Source organism: Suricata suricatta, chromosome 13 (assembly GCF_006229205.1).
Source record: "Suricata suricatta isolate VVHF042 chromosome 13, meerkat_22Aug2017_6uvM2_HiC, whole genome shotgun sequence".
Lineage (NCBI taxonomy): Eukaryota > Metazoa > Chordata > Mammalia > Carnivora > Herpestidae > Suricata > Suricata suricatta.
The window spans coordinates 30690361-30702392 of NC_043712.1; the positions used below are offsets into that span (position 1 = coordinate 30690361).

Consider the following 12032-nt stretch of genomic DNA (forward strand, 5'->3'; position numbering starts at 1 on the left):
TCTTTTATATGGTTAGTTTACTTATTGGCATGTTAGATACTATTAGTTTTTGCGTTCTTTTGCTCCCTTAAAATCCCTAACTATTGAAGTTTTTGCATTTGTTTGTACTTCTAGGAAGTTCTGTAAAAAGTATGCTTAGGCTTAGTAGAACCAGCGGGGCATAGATCACGGAAACTAGGTAGGGGCCTAAAATGACTTCTCTTATGTCCTGAAAACTCTGTTTTTATCTGGAACCCCAAATCTTTGTTCACAATGCAGTTGAGTCTTGCCTTTGGTCTACCAATCAGCTTGGGAGAACAGAAGTTCACCTGCTGAGTGGAGTTGTCTACTAGTTGGGAAGATTTTCTGGTATGCTGGGAAAATTAGTTTAATTTTTGAGAGGGAATGGAGAGCTTTGATTTGGCAAGTTGTGGTTAAGTGGTGGTTTGGTTGTTGGGAATTTATTGCAAAGGGTATTAGAAAAGATTGGTTTTCTGCTTATGGTAGTGACAAAGTTTTTTTTAATAAATTTTATTTTTGTAATAGATATACTTTTCTCTTTCTCCTTATTTATAAATTTATTTTGGGGGAGGGGTCTCATAGAAAGAGGGAGAGAGAGAATCCCAAGCAGTCTCCACACTGTCAGCCCAGAGCCTGCCTAACACGGGGCTTGAACTCCTGAACCATGCATGAGTTCATGACCTGAGCTGAAATCAAGAGTTGGATGCTTAACCTACTGAGCCACCCAAGTGCCCTTATCTTAAAAAGTGAGCTATATTAAAGAAACGTGGTAAATATTAGTTCAGATTGTATATGAATGATTAAATTTTAGAAAAAGTTACTAACACATTTCTTTGTGGGACCCTGAAGACAGAATAGGACCCAGAGAAAGAGTGCAGCAGGAATTTAAGTACTTAAGCAGAATTCAAAAGGGAGTTGACTAGCAGTTACATCTGTAGAAGAAATCTGAGCTTCCAGTAATGAAAATTGAGTAGCAATGTCTGTTAAGGCCAAAAGAAAAGATCATCTGGAAGAGTATAAAGTTTTTGATAAGAAGGAAGTTTGTTTGATGTATTGTATATAGAAAGTTGTCCTAACTAGTTTGGTTTTTTTTAAAGTTCATTTTTATTTATTTTGAGAGAGTGAAGAGAGCAAGTTGGGATAGGGGAAGAGAGAATGGGAGACAGAATCCCAAGCAGGCTCTGCGCTGTCAGTGCAGAACCCAGCCTGATGCAGGGCTTGAACTCAAGAACTGCAAGATCAAGACTGAGCTGAAATCAGACGCGTAACTGACCTAGTAACCCAGACACACCCCTTCTAACTAGTTTAAATAAGGACTCCATTGAATATCCAGAATCTGAAATTCTTTTTTTGTTTTTATTTTTCAGAATCTGAAATTCTTAGGGGCAGGCATTACTTTGGGAGAACCTTATGATAACAAATTAGGTTAGGAGTGAGGAAAGAAGCTTACTGGGATATCCTATAAACAGTAGACCATTGTTGCTATTGTGAGACAGTTTGTTATAGTTAGCTGGCTTACTCTTACATCATTTATCTAAGACAGCAGTTCTCAAAGTGTAGTCTGCCATCTCTGGGGTCTACAAGGCCAGAACTACTTTCACAATTAGATCATTAAGATTTTATTTGTCTTTTGATTGCTCTGACATTTGCACTGATGGTACAAAAGCAGTGGTGGGTAGGTCTGCCAGTATCTTAGCATAAACTAGGGCAATGGCACCAACTGTACTGGTAAAACATTAAATAAAAATATTCTTCACCACCATGCAATCACTTAAAAATGTCATTAATGAAGCAGTAAACACTACTAATTTTATTAAGTCATGACCCTTGAGAATACATTTTTTTTCATATTTAGTGTAGCAGAATGGGGGAAGTGTGTGTCTAAAGTAATTTGGATGCATACCACAGGATGATGATTGTCTCGAGGAAATACACTTTTGTGATTATTATACTTGGGAGTATTTTCCTGTGATGGACATAATTTTCACTTGAAAAATGACTACCAGACAAACTATGGTTATTCAGACTTTGATATTTGGCAGTTATTTTCTCAAAATGAACAAAGAGCCTATCAATTCCAAGGAAATAACTGACATTATTTGTGCCAATGACAAAATTCGAGCTTGTTTCAAACCAAAATTAGTATTTTGGAGAACTTGTATCCATCACCCAAGTTCTATCCATGTGTTTTCTATGTTTATGGTCTTCATTTTTTTCATATATCTATTTCCATCTATCTGGGATAATGTAGAATCTGCTAGAGGCTATTTTCGTTTGATTGTTTTCTTTAAAAATAATATATATTTTTTTTATTTCTAAAGAGTGTTCTAGCAGATTTCTTCTTTGAGCAACTGACAGTAACACTTTACTGTTTGAAGATTTTCATTTTCTGTTAAGAAGTCAGCTATGAGTCTAACTGTTGCTACTTTAAAAGCTTCCTGTTCACACTCCCCATGAATTATCTTTTTGTTTTCTGCAGTTTCACAATGATGTATTCAGGTGGGTTTAAAAAAAAAAAAATTTTTTTTTTTTAAATTCTCCTTGGGATTCAGTGAACTTAAATCTGAAATCTTGAATCTTGAATGAAATATCTTTAACAAATCTGATAAATTCTCAATTAGCTTTAAAAAAAAAATACCACAGTCCCATTTCTCTCTTTTCCTGTAAAGACTGATTAAATATGGTAACATGTTAGATCTACTTACTGAATCTTCTACCTATTTTCTTTCTTTCTTTCTTTCTTTTTTTAAATCTCCTGTCTTTTAGTTCTTCAGTTTTGTTCAACTGACCTCAGACACAAATACATTGAATTTTAGTCTTTCATTTGTAGAATTTTTGTCCATTTGCTCATAGCACCTTTTGTTGAAAAGACTTCTCCATTGAGTTGCTTTTTGGTCTTCTGTCAGAGATTAGTTCCATTTGTTCTATGTGCATCTTTTCTTTCACCAATGCCATGCTATCTTTGTTACTGTAGCTGTATACGGTAACTCTTTGAAATTGGGTAGAATAAGCCCTCTCGCTTTGTCCTGCTTCTGTCTTGGGTATTTTAGGTCTTTTGCCTTTTTATATAAATTTAAGAATCAATTTGTTGATTAACTATTACTTGTAGTTATCATGCTGGGATTTTGATTTGCCTTGTGTTGAATCTATAGAGCTAATTGGGAAGAATTGTTACTCAAACCAATGGTATAAAGCAAAATTGGGATTAAGATTTATTTTAAGAGCTGTTTTTATTTCTGGTTTACCTTTACCCTGGATAACATGAAAGTTCCAGTGTTTGGCAAGCCCTGGGCTTTGACTTTTCCCAGTGAGGCCGCAAAAAGGTGACTTCAGTTTTGCAGCCTTTTCTTTGGTATTGGCAGCTGCCCTAAGGACAAAGCCTTGAGTGCTAGTGTCTTGCTTTTTTTCTGGATTTTTGGGCCCAGGAAATGTTCATTATCTTCTTAGCTCTTGAGCTTTTGAGGGTTGTTGTTTTTTTTTTTTAATGTTTGTTTATTTTGAGAGAGAGCTTGCAAGTGGGAGAAGGGCAGAGAGAGAGCAAGAGTGAGAGAATCCCAAGCAGGCTCTGTGCTGTCAGCACAGAACGCAGCACGGGGTTTGATCCCATGACCACAAGATCACGACCTGAGGTGCCCCTGCTTTTAAGGTTTTTAAAAAATTTCATCTGAGTTTTAAAGTTGTTTTCAGGAAAGGGATTACCCAAATTTACCATTACTGAAAATTGGAGTGTCCTCAGTGGCCTGCCTCTTTCATAGAATAAATGGTTGGTATATTTAGTCTTAAAAATGTGTATAAATTATTGGAGGAGCAGAATGAATTCTCCCAAGTTTACAGTATCCATTGAGATCTTCCAGACAGTAATAAATTATGTTGCTTGAGATAAACTTACGGTAGATCTTGGAAAGCTCTACTTCTGAAGAAATGTGGCCGTTTTTTGAGTGGTCTAGTTAATGTTAAAATGTGCTTTGGTTTTGGGCACTGGGCAGTTTGGCAAAAATACTTGTACAAAATTTTGGGTTTGTGGTACAGACTGCTAGTTGTCTGTCCCAGTTCTCATTCTTTCTTAATTTCCAGTGTATGGCTAGGAATATGACTGTAAAATAAAAACTAGATTTCTCATCTTCTTTGCGCCTAGGAGTGGTTATGTGAGTAATCTGTTAAATAGTTTAGACTTTTTCCCTCTGTTGTCAGGCTTGTACATTGAGTTGTCTGCTGGCTATCTCTGCATTGATTTATACCACAAATGTTGCAAGCTCGACATAATGAAAAGTAATCTTTATTTTCTGGATTTGTGCTTTTTAATTTTCTAGTCACCAATGCTGGAACTTCTGATTCCTCCAACTCTCACTATCCCAAACTCCCATACATATATATAGAACTTCAAACTTCAAATCCAGCTAATTTTTACTCTTCCTAAATGTCTTGCCTTCTCTCAGTCTATACTCAGCATTGACCCTGGTTCTTGCACTTTTGTCTTCTCTTGCCTAGATTGCTACAATAAGCCATACAGTTGCTTCTTTGTTTCTAGTTTTTTTAATGTTTATTTTATTATTAAAAAAATTTTTTTTAATGTCTTTTATTTATATTTTGAGAGACAGACAGTGCAAGCAGGGGAGGGTCAGAGAGAGAGAGGGAGACACAGAATCTGAAGCAGGCTCCAGGCTCTGAGCTAGCTGTCAGCACAGAGCCCGATGCGGGGCTCGAACCCACGAACCGTGAGATCATGACCTGAGCTGAGGCCGGACGCTTAACAGACTGAGCCATCCAGGCGCCCCTTAATGTTTATTTTTTTAAAATGTTTGTTTATTTTGAGAGAGAGCACTTGCACATGCACCCAGAGAAGGGGCAGAGAGAGAGAGAGAATCTCAAGCAGACTCTTGTGCTGTTAGCACAGAGCCTGACCCGAGGCTCAATCTCATAAACTGTTTAGATCATGACCTGAACTGAAAACAAGAGTTAGATGCTGAACCAACAGCCTCCAGGCACCCCTGGGTATAATTTTGTAACTCTCATTTTTCCTTTTCCATCCACAGAATCGCCTATCTGAAAAAAGTTTCAGTCATGCTTGCAGAATAATTTTAGTGCCTTTAGCCTCCCTGACTCTTTGTAATATGGTTCCATGATGCTGTAATAGCACCAAATTTCTTTTATTTTCCCTCCCAAGTATTTGTGGTTCTTTATTACTGTGTCTCTGCTAATGCTTGATCTGTGATTAGCCTTTTCCTTTAAAATTAGTTTGAGAGATTTTTTACTTTAACTTTATATTTTTCTAAACATGAGCTAAATAGGCTCTGCCATTGAATATTCTGAAATTGGTATTTATATTATAAGCTGCAGTTTTTCTTTTTATTAAAGTATTCTATTTGAGGTTTTTCTTAAAATTTCTTTCCAAGTTTGAAATGTGTTTTATTTGGCTAGAAAAAATGATTTTCATATGTGTATCTTCTGAGTTGTTTCAGAACAGTGCTTATCTGGATGAGACTCCTTTTGTCACGCATATTGAAATTGTGGCCAGGCAAAATTAATGATTATGTCGGTGAGGTAGAAGCAGAGTCAGAGTCTACTGTGACCTACATCCAAATCTAAGTATCTGCTTTAAAAAAATCTTCAAGCATGTTGAGGTTCTCAAATCTTCTCTCCAAATTCCATTTAGGATTACCAAGCATTGTTATAAATACCTTCACCTTTTGTGTGAAGAGCAACTTGGGTAATTAACTGAGCAGGATACGCTGTAATTCATGTCTTATTATCAACTTTAATTCCACAAGGAATGATTTATTAACAAAACAGTGGCCTAAACCTTGCCTCCATACCAGTCTTGGCAGTTTATATTTTAGAAGGAAATATTTATTGACCTATTGTTAGATTATTTTTAACTATTCTAAGTGAAGCAGGCATGGTAGATAGATATAACACGTTACAGATATGTTTGTCTTTGTTTTTAGCATCAAGCATTGCACGATTCTCTCCAATAATGTAGATCATCTTTTACTGAATTTAACCCTGTCTGATGTCATGGTCTCCTTGGCAAATGCCTCAACTTTACAGAAGGATTCCAATTGGATAGAAATGATAAGAAAATTTGTGACAAAGACCCTTGAAGATGGCTTTAGGCTAAATAGTAAGCAGCTGAACAGATTGCTTGGCGTATCGTGGAGATTGATGCAGATACAGCCTAACAGAGGTAGGTGTTATTCCTTTGTCCTTATTTAAGAGAGGAACTCTTTTATTTTTTTATTTTTTTAAGGTTTTTGTTCATTTTTTGAGAGAGAGAGCTAGAGAGTGCGTGCGTGCAAACGGGAGGGTCAGAGAGAGGGGGAGACACAGAATCTGAAGACAGGCTCCAGGCTCTGAGCTAGCTGTCAGCACAGCCTGACGCTGGGCTCGAACCCATGAACCGTGAGATCATGACCTGAGCCAAAGCTGGAGGCTTAACTGACTGAACCACCCAAGTGCCCGTAAGAGAGGAACTCTTATTCATGCTCTTAGAGTCTGGCTTTGAATTGATGACTTTCAAACATTTCATGTAGTCAAGTTAATTACATTCCAAGGCATAAAAGTAGCTAGTATATAAAGGACTATCTACTTGAACACTGAAATTGTTAATATTCAGGGCATCTCTTTCTCAAGTGAGTAGGTCTGCTCTGAAGCAATATGATAAAATTTCTAGTAGATTACAGACTTGAGTTAAAGGAGGTAGGTATTACTTTGGAAGTGCCATTGAGCCTAATGATTAAAAAATATACTTTTCTGGTCTAGTTTGATTAAAAATTGAACACATTTTCCTTTCTCCATATAGAATGAATCCTGCCTGTCTCTACCTTTCTTCTAGCCTGAAGTTATATCACATTAAGTCCATTTATAGTGTGATTTACAAATTTTTTTCATTCACAAAGAAAGCTTTCCTGTTTGGTTCCCATCTTAGTCATCTTTCTAATATCTTGGTTTTTGTCATCATTACATAGGTTTGTTGTTTCTTAAGAAAATTACACTGTAGTCTCTGGTTGCAGTCTGATTTTTATATTAAATCATTACTATAGGACCTCAGTGGTAGTACCAGTTTGTGACTAAGATCTGCTTTGCCATAGGAACAAAGTAAAGTGCTTCTGTCTTTTTAAAGAAATTTGGGAGCTGCTAAATAAACATTTTTGATTAATATACAGTTTTTGTTTTTAGAGGCTACAGAGTCTCTCATCAAGGCAGTTTATACATTGTATCAGCAGAGAGGCCTTCTCCTTCCAGTTCGGACTTTGTTGCTGAAGTTTTTCAGTAAAATCTATCAAAAAGAAGAACTGAGATCTTACAGAGTCAGGTAAAGTTTCATTTATTTTATTTATTTTATTTTGTGGAGTTATTTTGTAGTCTGTTTAAGGTAATAGTGATAAAAATCTTTGGAGATGTTCATTCTTTCTATCTTGTTTGGTTGCATGTAGAAGCATGCATAGTATGTCCGAGTAATCTTTATGTGTACCACCAAGCAGATAAAAAGCCTCTTTGAACTTCTATTTCCACTTGTCCACTTACAACTTAAGATCAGTTGGAGTAACCTATGGCAGCTTTTTGTTTTGTTTTGTTTTGCGTAAAAACTATGGAGGTGAACCACTAGCCCTTAGTGGCATATTGGGGCATATGGTGTAAGAATGAGGACAGTAGATGATGAGAAGGTTTCGGGCTTTGTTTGATGCTATCAGTTGAGATGGACAACACACAGAGTAGAACTAAGGAATTAATTTTTTGACATGGTGAATTAGAGGTATACTTTGGATAGTCAGGAAGATATGTTTAGGGGGAAGATGAGGATTGGGGATACCTGAGCATACATAGGTAGTTGTTGAAACATATTTGAGTCTTTAGTACAAGCTGAGTGCTTTTCATAATTTATCTAAGTCTCATATTCCTACTTTGAGGTGTAGGTATTGTTACTTTCATTTTATAGGAGGAAACTGAAGCTTAGGTTAAATAAGTTAATGAGTGTCCTATAATTAATGTGAAACAGAGCTGACACTTAAGTTTAGGTGTGTATGACAGCAAAGGTCACTAAGGAGACAGCAAAAGTGATTTCTGTTACCTGAGTAAAGACACATTGGAACTTTAGCAAGTATAAGTATAGTTGATCCTTGAACAATGCAGGGATTAGGGACACTGACCCCTCCTCTACTTTGCAGTCAGAAAATTATGTGTAAGTTTTGACTCCCTCAGAACTTAACTACTAATAATAGCCTACTGTTGACTAGAAGCCTTACCGATAACCGTTGATAAACATATATTTTATGTTATACATATTCTATATTGTATTCTGACAATAATACCTAACTTCTTAATGTTTTCAGTATTTCTAGGCTATGTACTTTGTGAGGTTTTCACAAAAAAATTTCCATTATATTTATTGAAAAAAAACTGCATGTAAGAGGACCCACACAGTTCAAAACCATGTTGTTCAAAGGTCAGCTATATACTAAACTAAAATAACACAGGCTTGAAACCATTCAGTGTGGGATCACCCTACATTGAATGCATTAATTAGTAAAAGAGCTAATACTGCAAGGATAAATAGTACACAAAGAGCAATAGTTGTGACTGTTTTTTAAGATAAACATGCAATTCAGATAGTGCCCTAAATTGCATGATCTTTTTAAGTGAGTGGGTAAAACCCTGAAAATGCTCTAGGTGAGTAAATGATGCTGCTCATCTTGTAGACTCTAAAATGTTTAAATGAATACTTGTAGTGTTCTTTGTAATATGTCACTCTGTGGTATATTCAAGTTAAACATTTTTTTTTGTTTGTTTAATCTTACTTCCCTTGTGTTTAGAAATTCTACTTTATTTTGTTCTTCCTTGGTGTTTCTTAGATATCGTAGTAAGGTGTTATCCCGTTGGCTGGCTGGTTTACCATTGCAACTTGCTCATCTTGGTTCCCGAAATCCTGAGCTCTCAACACAGCTTATTGATATCATTCATACTGCAGCAGCACGAGCAAATAAAGAATTACTAAAAAGTTTACAAGCTTCTGCTCTCCGAATTTATGGTAAGAGTTTAACTGTGTAGGTAACCATTGATCTACCCTGCATTAGGAAAGAAGTTTGTTTTCTTTTCTTTCTTTCTTTTTTTTAAATTTTTTTGATGTTTGTTTATTTTTGAAGGGGAGAGAGAATGTGAGCAGGGGAGGGGCAGAGAGAGAGGGAGACACAGAATCTGAAGCAGGCTCTAGGCTCTGAGTTTTCAGCACAGAGCCTCATGTGGAGTTTGAACACACTAGCTATGAGATCATGACCTGAGCCGAAGTTGGACGCTTAACCGACTGAGCCACCCAGGCATCCCTAGGACAGAAGTTTCTAAGTAGAACTCTTTAGGTTTGCCTTTCCTTTACATTATTATAAGTTAGTTACACCGTGGTTAAATTGCCAGAACAAAATATCACACAGTAAATTTATTTTCAATAGTATTTTTGGTTAGGATACTTTTAGAAGGTTAATGGTTGTAGATGCTTCTTGGATTCTTAAATTGTCTTTTCAGCCACAGGCTGTTTACAAATTCAAAACTAATCAGGTAGTTTTAAAAAATTCTTTTGAGGCTTTGGCAGCAAATTATTTATTTAATCATAATGGATATTTTGTATGACTTTTATATATTTATACTTTTTTCATCCTTGAAACTACTTTTTACTTTTAGCAAAAATACCAATAAAAACATACTGGGATGAATTACATAAATGCAATATATATTTTTTTGAGATGTAATTCACAAACCATAAAATTTGCCCTTTTAAAATGTACATTTCAGTATTTTTAACATATTCCCAAAGTTGTGCAGTCACCACTGATTCCAGAATATTTTTATCACCCCAAAAATAAATTAAACCCATTAGTAGTTCTTCCCTAGCTCTTGGCAACCACTAATCTACTGTTTCTATGGATTTTTCTGCTCTGGACATTTGTTATAGAAGGAATTATATAATATGGAGCCTTTTGAATATGGCTACTTAATGTCCTGTTGGCAGGATATATCCATATTGTAGTATACATGTATATGTACTCTTTTTTTTTTTTTTTTGTTAGTTGCCGAGTACTGGTATTCCATTGTATGAATTTGTCACTTACATTTACGTATTCCTCAAGTAATGGACATTTGGTTTGCTTCCACCCTTTCTGGGTTATATTTTTATATCTGTTTTTATTTTTCAGTTCTGCTTATATTTAGATGTCTTTTGTTTTAAATTAGGTTGATACTGTAATTGTCAATGTTCAGCAAAAGTGCTTGTTTTTTTTACCGTTTTACTTTGGTTCAGTCCCTTTACCCCCATCAGAGTTATTTCAGACATTGACACTTGGATGTTGTAGAATTATTACAGTGCTAAGTAAATATATCTTTAAGTAATTAATGTTTATTATTTTACTTTAGAAAATAGTTTAAGTCATACATATGAAAATAGTTTAAGTCATACATATGATAAAGCTTTTTTATGTAGATATGTTGGAGTTCGATTTAATACAGTAAAAAGTAAGCACTCAGTCTGCTTTAATTTAATCGCTGTATATCTTTTATAGTTGACTCTAATATGTGTTATCTACCCCACTAGATCCACAAGAAGGCACTGTGGTGGTTCTTCCAGCAGAGTCTCAGCAGCGTTTGGTCCAGCTTGTGTATTTTCTACCCAGTCTGCCTGCTGATTTGCTTTCTCGGTTAAGCCGTTGCTGTGTTATGGGAAGACTCAGTTCAAGTTTGGCTGCCATGCTTATCGGGATACTGCACATGAGGTAGCATTCAAGTGAGCTGTATTTTAAGTCTATAGTCTTTTCTTTCATGCCTTTTACTGGCAATGTGTAAATTACAGAAGGCTTATACTGCTAATAACTTATTTGCTTCATTTGTTCTTAATGCAGCATTTAAAACTGTTCATTGTATTATTGCTAGATAGAGTAAGTTCACTGGAGTAAGACTGTTTCAAGTTTCAAGTTAGTGATTTGTATAGATAGAAATTATCTATAATTTGTATAGATATGTACAGATTTTAAATTCTCAAAAGCCCATAGTAAGGGTTCAGTGGCAAGTGATTAAACCTTTGGTGTTAATGGAATTGTGATGCAGACCTTCTTTTCAGGGACCTCCAAATTTAATGTAGCTGGTGAAATAAATGGACTCAGACAAAGAATCCATTGAAATCTCTTTTTGTGTGTGTGTTTAAATGTACATAACCTAAAACTTAACCATTTTAACCAGTTTTTGTATACAGTTAAAACTGTACAGTGGCACTAAGTGCTTTTGCATTGTGCAGCCAGCACCACGGTCCATCTCTCCAACTTTTTTATCATTCCAAACTGAATCTCTGCATGTGTTAATAAACACTAACTCCTCATTTCCCTCTTTCCCAGCCCTAGTAACCACTGTTCTGTCTTCATGATTTAAAAAAAAATTTGTAATGTTTATTTAGTTTTGAGAGAGAGGGGGGGAGGAAGGGAGGAAAATGAGGGAGGGAGGAAGAAAGACAGGGAGGGAGGGGGAGAGAGAGCGTGCGAGCGAGAGCCCAACCATGTGAGTGGGAGAGAGGCGCAGAGAGAGAGAGAGAGAGAGAGAGAGAGAGAGAGAGAGATACAGAATCCAAAGCAGGCTCCAGGCTCCAGGCTGTCAGTACCGAGCCCAATGTGGGGCTTAAACTCACAAACCGAATTGTGAGATCATGACCTGAGCCAAAATTGGACCCTTAACCGCTTGAGCCATCCATATGCCCCTTCATGATTTTGATTATTCTTGGTACCGCATATAAATGGAATCATACAATATTTGTGCTTATGTGTCTTTCTTATTTCACTCAGCATAACTCTTTAAGGTATATCCATGTTGTGTCATGTCTCAGAATTTCCTTTTTAAGGCTGACTTAATGTTCCATTATATGTATATACTACCTTTTGTAAATTTTTTTTTGATGGACACTTAGTTGTTTACATCTTATACCTTTTGTGAACATTGGTGTACAAATATCTGAGTTCTTTTAATTCTTTTGGCTATACCCAGAAGTGGAATTGCTGGATCACATG

At 35.9% G+C, this 12032-nt stretch overlaps 1 protein-coding gene across 2 annotated transcripts in view; it reads left to right on the top strand.

Annotated features, from left to right (window-relative positions):
- The window catches only part of TEX10 (testis expressed 10), a 64014-nt gene that overhangs the window by 26762 nt on the left and 25220 nt on the right, over positions 1–12032 (top strand). For both annotated transcript variants that reach the window (XM_029919881.1, XM_029919882.1), the window contains 4 exons: positions 5946–6184; positions 7177–7312; positions 8850–9025; positions 10577–10754. In XM_029919881.1, coding sequence (XP_029775741.1) covers positions 5946–6184; positions 7177–7312; positions 8850–9025; positions 10577–10754 — 729 coding nt within the window. The remainder of the gene's footprint in view (positions 1–5945; positions 6185–7176; positions 7313–8849; positions 9026–10576; positions 10755–12032) is intronic.